Source organism: Manacus candei, unplaced genomic scaffold (genome assembly GCF_025592945.1).
Source record: "Manacus candei isolate 608988 ecotype Guabito, Panama unplaced genomic scaffold, ASM2559294v1 h1tg000007l, whole genome shotgun sequence".
NCBI lineage: Eukaryota > Metazoa > Chordata > Aves > Passeriformes > Pipridae > Manacus > Manacus candei.
This window is the reverse complement of record NW_026138055.1, coordinates 4,408,270-4,426,531: the sequence shown is the minus strand read 5'-3', so window position 1 is coordinate 4,426,531 and position 18,262 is coordinate 4,408,270. Positions and strand designations below refer to the sequence as shown.

General features: G+C 40.5%; 2 protein-coding genes across 4 annotated transcripts in view; one reads left to right on the top strand and one right to left on the bottom strand.

The window, feature by feature from the left end:
- Positions 1 to 459: 459 nt before the first annotated feature.
- On the top strand, positions 460 to 14,620 carry MEP1A (meprin A subunit alpha). The gene is made up of 14 exons (XM_051810936.1): positions 460 to 543; positions 655 to 679; positions 791 to 838; positions 1,688 to 1,728; positions 1,825 to 1,903; positions 2,268 to 2,385; positions 3,937 to 4,112; positions 5,751 to 5,972; positions 6,902 to 7,051; positions 9,896 to 10,111; positions 11,018 to 11,476; positions 12,997 to 13,170; positions 13,725 to 13,932; positions 14,295 to 14,620. Exons 1-14 carry the CDS (start codon positions 475 to 477, stop codon positions 14,440 to 14,442), a joined length of 2,133 nt encoding a protein of 710 aa, XP_051666896.1. The 5' UTR covers positions 460 to 474; the 3' UTR covers positions 14,443 to 14,620.
- Positions 14,621 to 16,231: 1,611 nt separating this feature from the next.
- The window catches only part of ADGRF5 (adhesion G protein-coupled receptor F5), a 42,695-nt gene continuing 40,664 nt past the window's right edge, over positions 16,232 to 18,262 (bottom strand). For all 3 annotated transcript variants that reach the window (XM_051810064.1, XM_051810047.1, XM_051810056.1), the window contains one exon: positions 16,232 to 17,237. In XM_051810064.1, coding sequence (XP_051666024.1) covers positions 17,158 to 17,237 — 80 coding nt within the window. In that variant the 3' untranslated portion in view covers positions 16,232 to 17,157. The remainder of the gene's footprint in view (positions 17,238 to 18,262) is intronic.

Sequence of the window (18,262 nt, the reverse complement as noted above, 5' to 3'; positions counted from 1 at the left end):
CTTGTACCTCTAATCTTACAGTGTGATGTTAATTATTAATTGAAAATGGCACTGGGCCAAATTCTAATGGCACTGGAGTGCTATAAACCTGGAATAATTCTGCTTAAGAATATGGCTTTTCTCCTGTGCAGTCAAGATTGTAATGTTGACAGATAACAAACACAGTGGAAGGAGTCAGCAACTTTGGGCCTGATTGAGAACTTCCTCTGTGAAGTCTGGGTGGGTCTTTTACCAGCTGTACTGAAGACACGAAATTACCACATTCGTCTCTGTAATATTCCTCCAATGTGGACTTAGATAGTTGATAACAGCAATGCCATCATGTGCCATTCAGGAGGCAAATTTTGCTGCTATAATAATATTTCAAAGATGGAAAGTCTGATGCTGGTTGGCTGATGCTCCACGGAAAGCTCAGCAGCATTCCTTATATATTGCAAGACATGAGAGGGACCAGCTTCTTTTGCCATTGCAGAAATGGGCTCCAGCATCTTCCCACTGTGCCTAACGCTTCTACTATGTTATGTTTATGGTTCTCCACTCTCTGTAAGTAAATCCTAATTTCTACAGACTCTGAGTAAAACCCAAATTCTACAGGCTCCTCTCAGTTCACAGACATCTCATACCTTATAGTGACTGTATTTCATTCTCTTTCAGATGGGGAACCACTACAGTGGAGCTGGTAAGTGCTGTGTGAGCTGGTTTGAGCTTTGAAGCTTCTTGTGCTTTGAAGTTTCTTGTGCTTGCATGTGCCACCACATCCGAACACATAATGTTTTGTCTTGTCTTGCAGATGCTGAAGCTGGTGAGATATTCAAAGACATTCCAGACATCAACTTAGGTGAGTTCACGTCCAAATTCTGATGAGGCCTGAAAAGCTGTGAGCAAAATGCTGAATTTTCTGTATTGTAAAAAAGATTAATGATAGGTAGCTCACAGTTACAAGAGAAATATGATCAAGTGAGCTCTGAATTACCTTCCTCTGGCTATGACACCTGAATCTATGCCAGGACTATGACCCTATGTAAACAAGGGATGCAGAAGTCTTTAATTTCTGAAGTTTGGACAGACCCATGGTGTTCTGATAGAAACACATTGTATCAATTGGAAGGGATCTGGAGTCCCAAAGCGTTTTCTACCCATCTTTATATGATTTTGATAAAGTTTTTCAAAGATGGAAAACAACTTAGATGTTTATTGAGCTTCTATGTAAGTAGGAAGAAATCAGAGGGAAGAGACACAATACACTGTACTGTCTTCCTCCATGATTTTTATTTCCTGCAAATTTCCATCAAATATTTATTTTGATGGTGCACTGTGCAATATTCTTCCTCATGCATTGCTTGACATTACTATGTTCTCCAGAGCACTGTCTCACTTCATGACTGTTGTCACTGCCTGAGAGCAAGCAAGATGTTATCAAAAGAGACATGGATAGTGGTGGCCACCAGATTTCTGCCACCACAAATGCAGACATTGCCAAGTGTAAATATTGAGTAGAAACTGCTGTTACTTTTATTATTACCTATATTTGAGTGTATAGAGGCTGGTCCTTATGTATTTTCTGTAAATGCTCAGGTACATTAACCTTGTATAAGTAGATTCAATATGGTTTATGAAATGAAATATATTTGATCTTTCATTTACATTGTCTTTCATTTACATTGTCTTTCATTAAATTGCTTTCCAGCTGCTGGACAGGACCTCTTTCAGGGTGATATCATGCTCCCTGTAAGTAGTTAAAACTTTCTGTCACTTGTATTTTTGCTGCAAATCTGCTCATCTCCCCACAGCAGATGCATCACCAGCTGTTAATTCCATTTTCAGAAAGATCAACGAAATGCTCTTAGAAATGAGACTTACAGGTGGAAGTTCCCCGTTCCCTATATTCTGGGTGATGACCTAGGTAATTTAGACACTTCATTCAGACTTTATCTCCAATCCTTATTTGCACTGGAGTCACTGTAATAAAAAAATCGGCCTTTTTCAGAACTGGTTCTCTCGTATTGAAATTTTAAAATTCACTAATAACAAGATAAACTAACTTGTTTATGTCAAAACCATTTTTATTTCTTCTAACAGCTAACATAACAAAACACAATTTAATCAGATTCAGTAATTTTTCTCTTCAATTGTTTTTCTTTTCAATCATTTTTCTTTTGAATAATTTTTCTTTTGGTCCCCTCTGTGTATCTGTGTACATATGTTACCTCTCTAGAGGGAATGATCTGCAGTTTGTTAAAGGTATCTTCCCAACGCATGTTTTCCAGATCTGAATGCCAAAGCAGTAATTCTCCAGGCGTTTGAAATGTTCCGCCTGAAGTCCTGCGTTGATTTCAAGCCGTATGAAGGAGAAAGAACCTACATAATCTTTAGAAAAGAAGACGGGTAAGGGTTATATCAATTTCTGTTTAGTTTTGCTGTGTAGAATCAGCAGGGAATTAATTCCATTTGACTTCAGCAGTCTAAAGGTTCACTGTCAGCAGAGGAAAAGAGGCCACCGAGAAAACAATCCATCTTACCTTTTTAGACACAAAACTTGTAAGATGCTGCCTCCCTCTGCTGACTGCAGAGGCTATTCAGACGATGAACTTGGAATGGGAATCTGATGTTTGTTTGGATGGTTGCTCTTCAATGAGGTGAATCCCAGCATTGTTGCGTTTTCCTCAGCTGCTTCCACTTCACTACCAAGGGTTGTTTTCCATTTCAGTGGAGGGTGAAACAACCCCCATCTTGAATTACCAAGGATGTAAATAGCTAGAATTTAGATTTTGAAATCTTTACAAGACAGGTTAAAAAAGCTGTGAAAAGCCAGTTTATTTTAATATTTCTGTTATGTTAATATGTTGATATGGCTCTTTTTTAATGAATGCTTCTCTCAAAATCTGAAAGGGTTTTGTACACAAAGATTCAATTTTTCAGGAACTGGAAGGATTTATTTTATTTCCTGCAGCTAAATGTCTTTTGAAAGAAAATCCAGAAAAGCACACAAATTTTCTCACTATATCAACTGTGAATATTTCTTGTTCTCTCAGAACTTCAGGTCTATAGGCACTGTTATCAGGTCTATAGGCACTGACATTTTTGCCCTCAGCCTTTCCTTGGGTAATGTGTTCTATGACATTTCTCTTACAAGACCACAAGCACCACAATTTTTGGCAAGTTGGTGATGGAGAGCCTGATACTGGAAACGCCCTGGTAGCAGCTATTCATGAGACCATAGGCTCAAGTTCTTTGTTTTCAGTGCCCACATCTGTGTGTTCAGAGCTCCTTAGTAAACTCAACCAGACGCTACTTTGTGATGAGCAAATGAAGCTGCAGCCAAAGCAGATGCTCTTCAGCACTTGCCTCTCACATCACTCTAGGGCTCCCCTAAAAAGTTCCCAGTGAGTTGGCTGAGGAGCTCCTTTACTTGTTACTTATGATTAGCATCTGCTGAATTGTGGATGAGGGGCTTGGCACTCACAGAAAAATGTACTTTCACACCTCTGTCCAACGCAAGGCATGGTTGCTGTTAAAAAGAACCAGATACAGTTATTCTAAATCCTCTTGGATCATTTCTCTAGCCCAAGTGGTTGCAGGCCAGCTCAGTCTGTCTCGATGAGTTTACTGATTCTCTGTGTGTATTATACTTCTTGGCAAAATGGCAGCTGATGTAGGACTATACTTCTGTGTATCTCAAAAATCCATGGTGAGCTTGTCTAACACAGAGGATAAGTGAAATATTGGCCTCATGCAAGTGATAGTTTTTGGAGGTTAGTCTGCTTTCAGAGTACAGGATCTGTAGAGTATCAAGGTATGTGGTTGTCATCTAAATAATGATTTATGTTACTGCTTTTGTATTTAAAACTTTTATTATATTAATTTTGACTTAGTGAGCAGACACAGAACTTAAATATAGAGAAGAAATCTCAAGAGAAAGCTCTCTCTCTTCCTCAGGTGTTGGTCCATGGTGGGGGACCAGCATACTGGACAGACCCTCTCAATTGGGGAAAGGTGTGACTACAGAGCAATTGTGGAACATGAAATCCTGCATGCTTTAGGATTTTACCATGAACAGTCAAGGATGGACCGGGATGACTATGTGAACATCTGGTGGGATGAAATTATTCAAGGTGGGTATTAACCTTCAAATCAGATTTTGTAAAGTGCAGATGTATCAGTATCTTATTTTCACTCCTAAATTTTAAGACCTTCCTAAAGGTATAATTTTAGAAGCATCCAAGACCACTGTAAATCAACAAATTCTGGTACAATTTCTAGTCAAAGACCAGAGACTGTCTAAGGCCAGAAGTGAGAGGCCCTGCTTGGGAGTCAGAGGACTTCATTTCACCTTGGCTCCAGGACTGGCGTGATCTCTAAATTTTGAACAAATCGTTTCACCTCTCTCTGAGTCTGTTTCCTTTTGCCATTTTATGCAAATTGTAAACTTATTTAGATGGTGAGCTTTGAGGTGACTCTTCTTTAATCAAAGGTCCTCTCAAAATCTGAAAGGTTTTTATATTCAGAGATTCAGGCTTTTCTGAAACTGGAAATACTCCCTTTGCACATGAAAAAGCCTCAAAATTATTAGTTCAGATGGGACACATGAAACAGAACTCTATCCTGCTCTCTTCTGCCCAGTGTCTCTCTGCAGGTTCTTTCCTTCAGGCTTAGTATCATCAGATTCAGTGGCTCTATGAGTTTCAGCAAACTTCACAGTCCCCTTGGTCCCTAGAAGGCAGTTTCTCCTGTTGTCCTCTGTGAGATCTGGTTCTGTATTACTTAATGATAATTTATTTGAAAAGGAGTGACTAAAAGAGGGTATTTCTTTTTAATTTTTGATAAAAGGTGCAATTCAAGTCTCTGTAAGAAAACGATCCCAAGCTCTTATATAATCTCAAACCTTGGACTGAAGACCTTTGCAATCTGCAGAAGGGAAGGGCACTCTTTATGCAGAGAATCTGTAATTATCCATCAGCACAGTCATGTGCTGTTTCTTCTTTGAGAAAAAATGCCAACTATTCTGAAAATACTATTTGTAGCTGGAAATGCTGGTAATCTTTCTTTACTTCCATAGCAAAGCATGTGAAATGGCTCCCTCTCTCTGCCCTAGCAGACACTTTCATAAGGAAAAACTTTCTTTAAGGACAAATTATTTCACCAAGAGACCATGAGAAACATGTTTCCAAAAGACATTTCAATAGAAATATCATATCAATATTGTAAATCTAGGGTAAAAACATCTTTCTTTTTTCCTCCAGATTGCTAATGAATTCTTTGCTTCAAAGAAGAACAGAACCTGGAGGCACTCCAGGACTGTCATATCTGTCCCCTTAGTGAGTGAAGGACTCCAGGGCTTCTCCTTGTCCATATATGATCTAATATCCTGGGAAATGTTTGCATCAATATTCACAGGTTCTGGAATGGATACATTAATCTTAAATACATTAATCCTTAAACTTAATCCTTCAGGATCCTTACTATTAGACTGTCTATTCTGACCTTTAAGGTATCCCATTCTTTACAGCTCATTGATATTTGATCTTGAACTTGCTGAAGTCACTTGTGGGGGCACAGAACTGCTATCTAAAGGCACTGCTTTGTTGTCCAAATGACAAACAGAAATCTTGCTAAGTTTGAATATTATATTTTAAAGTAATTGCTTTTGGGCATATCAATTCTGCCTCAGGAAACTGTATCCAAGGGGCCATGCTAAAGCCATTCCTTTCTAATATCTCTAAAAATGAAGCACTTTTCTGTTCTTTTATTAGGCAGAGAGCACAATTTTGCGAAGTATGATGACAGCTACATCACTGACCTGAACACCCCCTATGACTACGAATCACTGATGCACTATGCACCATTTTCATTTAACAAAAATGCCAGCGTCCCCACAATCACAGCAAAGATACCAGCATTTGATGACATAATTGGACAACGTCTAGACTTCAGTGCCATTGATCTGGAAAGACTGAATCGCATGTACAACTGCAGTAAGTCATAATTTAACCATGGCAAACTCTTTCTTTGATTATACTTGAGCCAGGCTGGTTCACTTCCCTTATGTCTCTAAAACCTTCTCAGGTTCTCAGGTGTGCTTGAGGACAGGACCTGTGGTGTGCAGACACAGTTTATTCCCTCCTCATACCTCTCCTTGGTCCTCCTGTCATTACTCTTGTAAAAGTTAATTAGTCAAGGAAAGTCATTCTGTTCATATCTTTTCTTCCACACTGCTCCTGGGGGTTCAGACCTGTGGTTGTGTTCTGCTGGTGTGTGGGGAGCTTTGTTGTGCTTTTGTGAGGTGAATGCAGCTGCACTTTGTCCTCTTTTACTGACATTTGGTCTTAATTAGATAATTTTGTACCTGAGATTAGCCAAGTCTAGAGTCCAACACTGTATATTTTGCTAATCTGGTTGAAGATGTTATCACTGATCATGGTTGTCACTGAGAAGTTATTGTCCCCAGTGATCTGTCAGCAGAAGCATCACCTTATAGGAAAACTCAGCTGAACTGGCCTAAGGTAACTGCATGGACTTTGCTTGAAGTGGAAGAACAGCTCTCATGCTCATCAAGCAGATAAGTGAGACAAAATGAGCCATAACCTCAGCCAAGGAATGGCTAAATACACCACCCAGGGTCAGAGAGGGACTTATCTCTCCAAGGCTGACAAACAGGCACAAAGAGACACCATCAGTCACTACCACATGGGTGCTTGTTAACCTTCTGCTAAGTGGTCAAATGTTGGTTTTAGGCAGGGAATCTCTCCAGAAATCAAATGTTTCCTCTTTTGAACTGTTGAGCTCACGTCTGCTAATGTGAGGATTGTCTTCTCTACAGGATGTTTATACTAGTGTAAACAAAACTCCTGAAAAATAGAGCAGAAATTACTCAGAGATGACCGTATGTGCATTTTTTTTTCAGCTTCAACTCACACCTTTCTGGACCAGTGTTCTTTTGAGCTTGACAACATCTGTGGTATGATTCAGGGCACCACAGATGACCTAGACTGGGTCCATCAACTGAACAATGTGACAGGGCAGGAGGACCACACACTTTCTGGGCGCTGTAGAGGTAAACCAAAGTAACAGAACACTTTTCTATTCTATGGAAAAAGGCTTAGCTGGAGTAACAGCCCTTGTGCATATCTGTGTGCTTTAAATACAGTCTTTAACAACTTCTCTGAACCTGTTGTTGTCAACCCTTGACACAATCCAGCACTGACTGCTCTAAAAACACAAGATTAAATAACCATATTTAAGACACAACCCAGAAAACATCTGAGTTGTAATTTTTTCAGTTAAGCAAAAAGCCTTTTTTCTTCTCACTTGTCTTGACCCTTTGAGCATGAGTTTATGTTTGCACTCGTGCTCTCAACAAAGTTTTTCAATTTAGTGTAATGTTCTCCACAACAGCAAAATAAAAGGGGACAAAGAACAATCTTAACTAGAGCCCATTTAAATATAACAGGGACAATAATTTACTGCAACTTCCAAAGTCTGAATAAGAGTTCTGTTGCCTCATGATAAGAATGAAACAGCACTCATAGCCACTCATAAATGTGTTTGCAATGCACATTGTTAGTTAAGCTTGATGAATGCTGGTTGTGGAGGTAGAAGAAAGTTGCAAAGTATTTTATGATAGTAATTTACAGATAATTTTTCTTTTCAAATGGTAATTTTGCCATTTTTTTAAAGGAATAAGATCTCAAAAAGATTGGAGCCAGCCCCAGTCACAGTCACAGGGTGCTGGCTTACAACTGAGAATAAAGACTAAATCACAGCAGACAGTTCTGAAAAGCAAAAGCCTTATTTGTCATTATTTAGACAGGGCAAACTACTACACACTTGCAAACAAAAAATTACTTCTGTGGTAAATTTTGCCTAAGTATGGGAGGAAAGAACCCTGACCGAAAGCATGTTCAATTATGCTTTGTTAGTCTTTGATAAAGGGAAACATTGACTTGCTGCACTCAGGAGTAGGTTATTCCCCTCATGTGACCCACCCACTGGAAAAAACAGATCCCCAACTTCTTACAATGCTGGTACTTGTCAGAGGGGTCCAAGAATACACTATAACTCAAGAAAACCATCTGACAGCTTCTAGAAATACATGCTTCTAACCCCCACTGACTCTTAATTCTCTCTCTCTTTTTTCTCACTCTGTACAATATAATTGTAACTGAGAAAATAATTTAACTGAATTGTTTGAGTTTATTGGGAAAAATCCAATCTGTCTGAACTGGGCACTTAACTTGCACTTGGGCTTTAGCTTCTATTGACTCATACAAAATAAGCATTGAAGAGTTAATGGAAAGGGATGGGTACCTCTGAGAATCTCCAGAATGTTGAAATTAATTGCATGAATAGGGAGTGTCTCCTGCTGGTGCCTCCAAAGGGTCATTGGCTCCATCAGGAATTTAGACCTTTTTTGATAACTAGTTCTGCAGTCATCTCATGTGGGGGTAAATTCTGAGTTTCTAACAGAGGTGGATCATATTTCTCCCAGATAGTTTTGATGTCCTGGGGTTTTTTGACTTATTGCTAGCTAAAATGAAGGAGGGAAAGTACAGCTTAACATTTAGGGAGTCTACTGAAGTCTTCTAGGGCCATATTTTAATTGCCATAGATGCTTAATGTTGCCTTTATTTGACTTTCTTATCAAAAAAGATGTAGAGTCCAGATCATTTGGGGGTTTGTTACTATAATAATTTCAACAACAGGCTCCCAGCCCTGTTTCTCACTTGAAGCAAGAGTGATGATGCTTATGTTTAATACACTTAAATTTAAAGTGAAGTGTCATACATTGCATAGAGCAATTAGGTACCTTTGGCAAGGTTTCTATGGATATGAGTTGAAAGCATTGCTACCATGTGGGAGGGAATGGAGAGTATTCCCCTGACCTGGTTAGAGAGAACCTGATAAACAGCTCAAACAGCTCCACTAACCATGCAGGAGACTGTTCTGCCTTCATGCAGCTACAGTACTGTTGGAACTGTTGGAACGAGATGATGTTTAAGGTCCTTTCCAACCCAAACCATCCTGTGATTCTATGTTATGTTATCTTGGACAAGACTCCGTGGAACCAGCCCCCAACAGAGGAAACTTTCACTCAACAGCTAAAAGAATTTCGCTTATTAGTTTAACCATTGACTATAAAGAATAGTAAAGAATAAGTAAAAAGCAACACAATACAGATAAGACAAGACATCACAACTTCATATCTTATACCAAGATATGTTATGTGTGCAAATGGTAAATCCTTGTAAATATAAGGATAAAAGTAGACACTGCAAATCTAAAGTAAAATACACCTCACAAAATGTTAACGGGAAATTAAACTAAAGGGGCAGAAATTCTTAAATAATTTCCCCAGACTGAGAAATTGAGTTTTGGAACCTTTGGGCAAGCTATAAAAAAATTGCTTCTTCATGTTCAAGGTCAGGACAGTGCTAATTTTGTGTCCAATCCTTTTTTATTATCATTATTGCTGATAAGAAATTATTTTTACAAGGTAATATAACATACAATCTCTAAGAATCTCATCTTTAAATCACCTTCATTACAAATCAAGAAAAAAAAATATATTTACTTGTTACTTGTGGTCAGCACCGAATCCTGTCTCATACGTTTCTAACATTCCTGAGGAATACAACTTCCAATTAGACCAACTAACACAAACTTGACATGAGCCAACAGCAATGAGTTCCATAAATGTGCTAAACTGCTACTCCTGTTCTTATCCTGGTCTGTCTTGGATGGTTATCACATAACATTTCCTCTACTATTCATGTTAAGTATGAATGCTAAGTATTACTCTTCTGATTTTTGAAAGAGTGCAGTTGAAATGATAAATTTACAACATTCAGTTAGTGAAAAATCTGGAAAGAGACAGTGACAGTCTCCCTTTTCTCCCCAGATACTGGCTATTTCATGTACTTCGACACCAGCTCTGGCACAGCAGATGAGGTGGCAGTCCTGGAGTCTCGAATCCTTTATCCAAAGAGAACTCAGCAGTGCCTCCAGTTCTTCTACAGGACCACAGGAAGCATTTCTGACAAGCTGATCATCTGGCTGAAAGAGGATGATGGCACTGGGAATGTTCGCAAGATGAGGAAAATCCAAACCTTTCAAGGTAGTTTTGGAAATTAGCTGAATATTTGGGTGGAGGGGACGAGTTGTCTTACTCTAATCATCAATGCAGACAATTGGCTGAGAAACCCAAAAATTTTCCCAAAGCTACCACAATGTCTTGCAATATGGCTGAGGATTTTGGCATCACAGGAGGACATTTAGCAGACAAACTGTGGTTGTAATAATGTAATTTAGGTGCTTCACAGCAGAAGTCACAACATTCCTAATATTATGTTATGCTCGGTGATTGAGAGGAATTCCAAGCTGTTCTGGAGATCAGTGGACTATATGTCCACTGGTTGTCATATGATCTAACACTGAGCTGCTCAAATGTAAGTACTTGTGCTCCTCTGCAGTCAATAAGAATCCCAGTCTGACTTTTAGATGATCAGAAATATAAAAGCATATGCAGTTTTGGAAATGTGAACTGGATTCCCACTTCATGTGATTTTGTTAAATAGGACAACTTCTGCCACCGCTAGACCATGTTCTAGGTTGTCAAAACTCAAGACCTTCTATAACTGGATCTGCCTATATCAGGCTGCAGCAGTTTGCAGGGAAGGATAAGTCCCTGCAAAAGTGTCAGGCACAGCTAATTCTAACACACTGGGTCATTGATTCCCACCCTTTTGTTTTGTCTTAGCCCTTAGCCTGTTGCTCTTTATACTAGGGACTGTCATTCCCTAACATGTGAACAGTTCCTTGTACAAAATGTCCAAAGCATTTGGATGATAAAGCAAAGTGGATATATTATAATCACAATATCAGCTTAAGATCTCTCACCTTCAGGTCTTCATGAGAGGTCCAGTTATCTAAAAATGCAGCTGGGATGGATGGCTAGGAACAAGTTACTTCGTAATTCCTCTAATCACACTGATGGCAGTGTTTTGCTTTCCTTTCACCAAAGCTGACAGTGACTCCAACTGGAAAATTGCCCATGTAACCCTCCATGCTCAGAAGAAGTTCCGTTACCTCTTCCAAGGACTAAAGGGCAACCCCAGCTCTTCGTCCGGTGGGATTGCTATCGATGACATCACCCTGACAGAGACCCCCTGTCCCACAGCCGTGTGGGTCATTCCGAATTTCAGCAAAATCCTTGAGAACACATCCATTAGTGTTATTCGAAGCCCTCGTTTTTATAGCCCTGAGGGTTATGGATTTGGCATAACTGTGATCCCCAACTATAACAGCGCTGGCTACGCTCGCATCGCCTTTCACCTGTGCAGCGGAGAGAACGATGCTGTGCTGGAGTGGCCAGCTCTGAACCACCAAGCCACGCTCACAGTGCTGGACCAGGACCCCGACGTCTTGAAAAGGATGTCCTCGAGCAAAAGCTTCACCACAAGCAAAGACCACGTTAGCTCAGGTGAGTGTGTCTGCCTGGGGGAATGCTGACAATGAGAGCCAAGGAATACAAGTCAGAGGACTGAGTGTAGGACTCAGAGCTGAGCAACCTCGACTCCATTTCCCAGTCTGAGACACCTTCCTGAGTACGACTTCCCTGTGTGTGATTCAGAATCCCTGTCTGTGGAAGATCATGTATAGTGAAAAGTGGCACATATAAGGTTGGTGTTATTATGAACAATGCCTGGGATATCTGAGTTTGACTCTAAATACAGAGTTCTCACAAGAGCTGGCAATTCCCATTCTACCTGTGGTTTGTTCACTATGGTAGGTGACATATCACCACAGACTGGTGCAATGCCAGCAGGGTGCTGTATCCATTACTAAAAAAATAATTTTAGTTAAAGCTCCATTTTGGAAGCTCTGTTAACTTCAACATATTCAGTTAACTTCAACATACATAATCTGAATGCACAGCATTTAAGAAAAAAATACATGAAAATACCTCCAAGATCTGTCTGCACCACTTGAAGCCTTTCTTGCTTGGCTGGGAGTAGACTGCAGAGTATAAACTCTTTCAAACAGGGACCACCTTTTAACTCCAGGTTTATACAACATATAACACCATAGATTCACACCCAGCTCTAGGATTTCCCATGGATGTGTTAATTCAGAAATGTTCAGCCTGGAGAGGAGAAGGCTGAGCCCTTCAGTACCTGTAGCCCTTCAGTATCTGAAGGGAGCCTACAAAAAAGATGGAGGGAGACTATTCACAGAAGTATGGAGTCACAGGACAAGGAGGAATTGGCTTCAAACTGAAACAGAGTAGGTGGTGAGGCACTGGAACGGGTTGATCAGAGAAGTTGTGGATGCCCCATCCCTGATGGTGTTCAAGGCTAGGTTGGATGGGGCTCTGAGCAACCTGGTCTAGTGGAAGGTGTTCCTGCCCATGGCAGGGGGGTTGGAACTAGGTAAGCTTTAAGATCCCTTCCAACCCGAATAGTTCTATGATTCTGTGAAAGAAATAAGAATAATAGGACAATGTTAGGTTTGCTACAGAATAAAATACTAGGAATGAATCTTCATCCCTTTCCATTTTTCCCAGTGGAAATTTAGTATATACTTTTTCAATATGACATTTAAAACCTTAAGTACAAGTATGTTTAACAGAACCATGGAAATTACCAAAATCTGATAAACCCTAAACCATAAGTACTTAAAAACAAACGGAGGAATGTCTTTATGAAGGAGGGAGCTCTGAGCTGGTGACAATGAGGAGGTAACTGCTGTTTGATTAGTCCTCAATGAAAGAGGAGTTGTGAATTTCAATGCCCTCACATAGACTAAGAATCCTCATGCAGACCATACTTAAGAATCTGCTGGCACCCTTAGTTTGTCAGTCTTCTGTGGTTTGTTTGGGCATTTTAGCTCTGAACTCGATTTTATAGATCCCATTTAACACTTTAATGCAAAAAAAGTCATGTCATACTGCCAGCTGCAAAACTTTGTGGTTCTTATTCATCACTCATAATCTCTTTGCAGATGGTAGTGGAGCTGTAATATGGGATAAACCATCAATTTCTGGAACATTTGATGAATCATGCAATTGCAACAGAACTGTATCCTGGGGGTGGAGTAACTTCATATCCCACAGCGAGATGAGACGGAGAAGCTTCCTGAAAAATGATGACCTGATTATTTTTGCAGAATTTAATGGTAAAGACCCTTTTCCTTATTCTCCTTATGAAGTGGGTGATTCTTTCTGTTTTCATACATTCGAGTAACTACTGCACCTGTCTCCAAGTTATCTTCTCTTCTAATGAGGATCAACTTTAAAAAGCATTTCTGTGTCTTAGCTTCAGGTGGGTGATGTTGACTAAAGTGATTTGGAGTTCAGAGGGATCTAAATGGCAGCAAGTTTTGGAAGGTTAACTTCTCAGACAGCTTTAAGCACCCTGACCAGTAGCTATGCCCATTTCTAACTAAAAGGCCATCCCCATTGTATTTATTTTCAAACACATGGTGTGTAATTTTTTGAAGTACATAATATCACAGATTTACCTAACCAGTTTCAGTAATTTCAGTATTATTTTCTGTCTTGTGCTTTAAATACACAGAACATGCTGTGGAACAGCAAGAGTTCTTTAAAAGGCAAAAGGAGTACCCTCTGGTCCACAAGACACTGTGTGAGCCCCACATAGGAGGTGCACTACATACAGCTTCACTCACTGATATCTGATGTCTTTCTCTCCATTTTCCTTTTCTAAAAGATATAATTCACCTCAATAACACTGAAGTTCCTGTTGAATCTGTACAATCTGCCCTCATGAGAGGCCTCATCCTTGAGAGGCAGAAGAGAGCAGCCCAGGATATGAAGCCTGTTCAAGACCAGCTGCCTTATCTGCAAGACCCCTGTGACCCAAACCCTTGCCAGAATGATGGGGTCTGTGTGAATGTGAAAGGAAAAGCAAGCTGCAGGTACCACAGACCTCTTCCCTCCTTGCTCTGTCTTTCTTCTTCAAATTATGCAGCTAATCAGTGTTCAGAGCTACAGATTTCAGAGGTCTAAGCCATTAGATCTTCAAGGAAGAGTAGAAACAAAACACTTTGCCACAGTGACTGATTTCTACCAGCAGCCACAAGGGGAGGTTTCTTTGCATAAGGCAAAGAAAACCCATTTTGTGGTGCTTCCAGGGTATGTCAATAGCACCCAAACAAAGTGGGGATGTTGTGACATGAACTCCTCCAATGGGAACTGCTCATCCAGGATAGTGAATGTGAGGACCTTCAGGTGAGTCTATAGGGCAGGGCAAAACTCCCAATACATGTATTTTTTTCAGGTGCCTATCAGGACAAGCCTTCTTCTTCACGGGTGAGAGGTGTGAGTCAAGACAGGTCCATGGGGACATCCTGGGAATGGCAATTGGTGGAATAGCTGGAACCATTGTCTTAACCATCGTCCTCATTTCCATGATGGCTAGAAGATAAAAAAACTGCGGGGGAATAAATCTCAACCTGGTGTTTTTCCATAGTTCATAAAACATTGGTTTTCAGTAAAAATGATGAATACAAGCTGTAGAAGACCAGTCAACACATGGTCTATCAACACCTTGGCAGAAATCTGCTTTCTCTGAGGGTTGTGGCGATTAAAATGTGTCATGTAGAACTGCTGTCTGATGCAAGTTCATGCAATGCCTTTCTCATGTGTTCTTCGAAAATTTCATTTCTTCATCCTATAGCAAGCAGCAGTGCTGAGAGCCCATGCATTTACTCTCAGCCCTAGTTCAAACTTAAATCAAATAACTGGTAGGACCTCTCAAAACACCAGTAAAAGTCACATAGAAGCAAAAATATAAAGATTTTAGAAGTGTTACTACAAAAATTGCTCAAGAAATCTAAAGGGTACAAATCCATAGTTATGTAAGCCAGTCATGGCCAGGCTTCACGAATGAAGATTTAGGAAGGGCTCTATCCACTTTTGTCACAAGAGCGCTGGTGGCTTATGAGGCCAATATGAGATAGACATGTCTGATTGCAAAAGGCACAGCAGAAAGACTCCTTAGGTGGTATATTCTGCAAGGCACGATTCTTTCTGCGTTGTCTTTTCTCCTCAAGAGTGATCCTGTGTGTGTTCTCAAAGGAAATGGCAGCGTTATAGATGGTGTGTCCCCAGGCCTCCCGATTTGAGGCCAGAGTAGACCAGTTATGATGATCAGGGAAATAATTTCACATTAAAGCTAGCAGTCTTTCTAAAAAGTCTCATCACCTAAGGTTTTCAAATCTTCAAATGTAAATCTATTCTGTGGGCATAATCCAAGGGGTTTTTAAACATCTATAAAACTCGCATGATTTCAGCAGGCTCTGGATGAAATGGATTATCTGTTATCAAAGGGTAGAATCTGTCATGGCTGCCATTAAATTCTCATCTCTTTGGAAATCATCATCTTAAAAGTCAAGGAGAGCAGTGGGAAAATATGAAAATGAAGACTGGGTCTGTGGTGCTAAAGTGTGATGAATAAGGTGAATAACACCATTGAACTAACTGCAGATGTCAGGAAGTAACTGATCTAGTATGACCTAAGATCTCTGCTTTCAAGGGCTCTAACAGTTTTCACACCTGAAACTTGGATACCCAGGTTTCCTTCAAAACCGGTTTCTTCTTGTCTGAAGCAGTTCAGAAAGCAAATAATCACAGAGGGTGACGCTACCCTTGTACTTATCAGATGCCTGTCACAAGGGATGGCAGTCAAAGCAAAATGCACTCTCATGGCAGTAGTAGTACACAGAGGGCTGTTTTCCACTTGGGTTCATCCTGGTGCTCAGAGCAAGCTTGTGAATAGGGACAAGCCATCCATTTAATTGAGGCATTACCAGCAAGTTAATATTCTGCCTTTGGAATTAAATCAAAACAAACACTTATATCAATTTTTCTTGCAACGCACCTGACTGGCTGGACTCATAACAGGCAACAAATAATTACAGATTGGATTACCTTCTGCCAGATTCATCCCAAAGTTCTGGGAATAGGTTCACCATTGGTAAATATAGCCTTGATTCCCTGACGACCAAATGGGGCTGTACCACCTCACAGCAGTATTTGAAACTGGCCTCAAATCTAAAGATAGATGATTCCATCTATCATATTTTACATTAAATTTTGTACATTTGTGTGTGTTATAGATACTTTGCAGGCTCTCTTATGGCCCTCTGCTTAAGACAGGAATCCTGCCTTTAAAGGTATAAAGGTTTGGAAATAACTGGTTCCACAAATGTAGTGTTAGAGCAATAATTTATATCAAACCATTCATCCTGCCTGGCACATAGTGATTTATATTCACTGCAGAGCTGACTCTCTGAGCCCTCCAAGTGTGATTCTCCTCTGAGAGGATACCCAAACATACAGACTTTACACAAGACACTCCTTGAAGACTTAACACTACTATGCATTAAATAAATGCAGTCCTCTCTGTGGTAGAGGGCAGCAACCATCTCTGTCTTATCACATTACACATCAAGGGAAATATACAGGACAAATATTGTTAAGGATATAAAGCTTCCTTTTCTTCAAAAATACACCACATACAGCTTTCAGCACGTTCCATCTGAACGAAGACCACGCAGGAGTCATCACGGTCTTCACTTTAGCTCAGTCAAAAGTGAAGATCTGAAATGGACCTTCTCAGCTGGGAATTTTTGGTTCCAGAAAAGTCTTAAATAGAAGGTGAAGACCACTATACCCTATGGCCTTTCCAGGCTGTAATACGAGGGCAGGACAGAAGCTATGAGGTACTTGTGTATCTACACAGGCCTTTGGGATCATTCAGAGGGTTGACAGGGGAAATACCAAAACCACTGGACAACAGCTGTGCATAGCACTGCAATTCATGGCTCAGTACTGCACAGTGCTAAGCACCCGCTCAAGGCCTGAGAATTCGTCACTCCCAATGTCCTTTCTTGCACTTGAAGGCCTTCAAATCTTTGTCATCTCTTCTGAGAGATTGGCAGACCCTGTAAAATTCCACCTCTCACAGCTTCCCTGCCTTACACATTAACGAGAAATGATTGTTCCAGAAGAATGCACCAAGGTACAGTTTAGTCAAAATGAAGCAGTCTACTTCTCCATGACTCCCAGGTACTTTTTGTGTGTGTCTTGGAAAGGGCAGAGGTCCTTTCAGAGTTATGTGATTTAGCATTTGCAGTGCTTCAGTTAAGCAAAGAATATGCCTTGGAAGTGTTTTCAGAGGAAGAGGTGGATGGCTCCGAAGAAGATACTCTGTATTTTCCTGTAAAACAAAGCACAGTGATAAGACATTAGGACAGATACCCTGGGACATGTTGGCAGTGTAAAGTAGGGATAGTTACCCCTGTGCTGATGACCCAGGTGGCTCTGATTTGCCCTGCAGCCCTGACACTGCCTGGATTACAGCAATACCAGCAACCACAGAACTCACCGTGTTTCGTGACACAGCCAGGATAAGTCAGCTTGGATGGCCACTCAAGTTATAGGACAGTGATTTACTCACACAAAAGGAGGGATTTAGTGGTCCTCCTTGAGCATGGGGATGCATCCAGAACACAGGCTCTTGAGATGAATCCCAGCTCACTCCTCTTGTGAGCACAAGGCTACCTAAGACCCAAGTGCATGGAGCCTGAGAGCAGAGTGTGGAAGAGGGGAGTTTCAGGTGGCAGAAGCATGGAAAACAGTTGTGGGCAAGTTCCATTCTTCTGGTGGGAGGCTCCTGTGTCTGGCTAATGTGCTCATGTCTCCTTGTTCCATTATCTGACTAATAAACAGGCTTTTAAAAAGCACATGCTTGTCTACAGTAAACTCCTTCTTATCCTGCTTTGACCGTATCTCACCGTCTTCTCTGGACAATGTTTGGATGCAAAGGCTACCCACTTAGGAATGAAATTATATTTCCAGCAATGCTTTTTGCAAAATAAAGTCATAACTGAAATGGTGATGTCCATAAAATGACAGCCAGAGAACCTTTGCAGAGATACAGCTTTAGGGTGGTGAAGAGTACATAGAATAATAAATGAACTGTGTCACGATCTTATTAAGATCAAAACATAGCTCAGTTAGTGGGTTTTAGAATTGGTGAAACATGCCACCTGTTTCAGAGACAGACAATTATACTGCTACCATTAAGCTACAATTGACTTCTTACAGCTTCTTTGCATTAGAAGATTAAATACCATTTATAGACGCATGGAGAGACAAACAGGCTGATAGATATCAGGACAGACAGACTGACAATGAGAACACAGGCAAAGCCCCTTGTCTGTGCTTCAGTAAGGGAGGTCT

Bases quoted from the DNA above. Each gene is read 5' to 3' on its own strand.
- MEP1A (XM_051810936.1), top strand. From the start codon at position 475: ATGGGCTCCAGCATCTTCCCACTGTGCCTAACGCTTCTACTATGTTAT. The intron at 1,904-2,267 runs GTAATTTAGACA...CATGTTTTCCAG, and splicing joins TATTCTGGGTGATGACCTAG to ATCTGAATGCCAAAGCAGTA. The intron at 4,113-5,750 runs GTGGGTATTAAC...TTCTTTTATTAG, and splicing joins GTGGGATGAAATTATTCAAG to GCAGAGAGCACAATTTTGCG.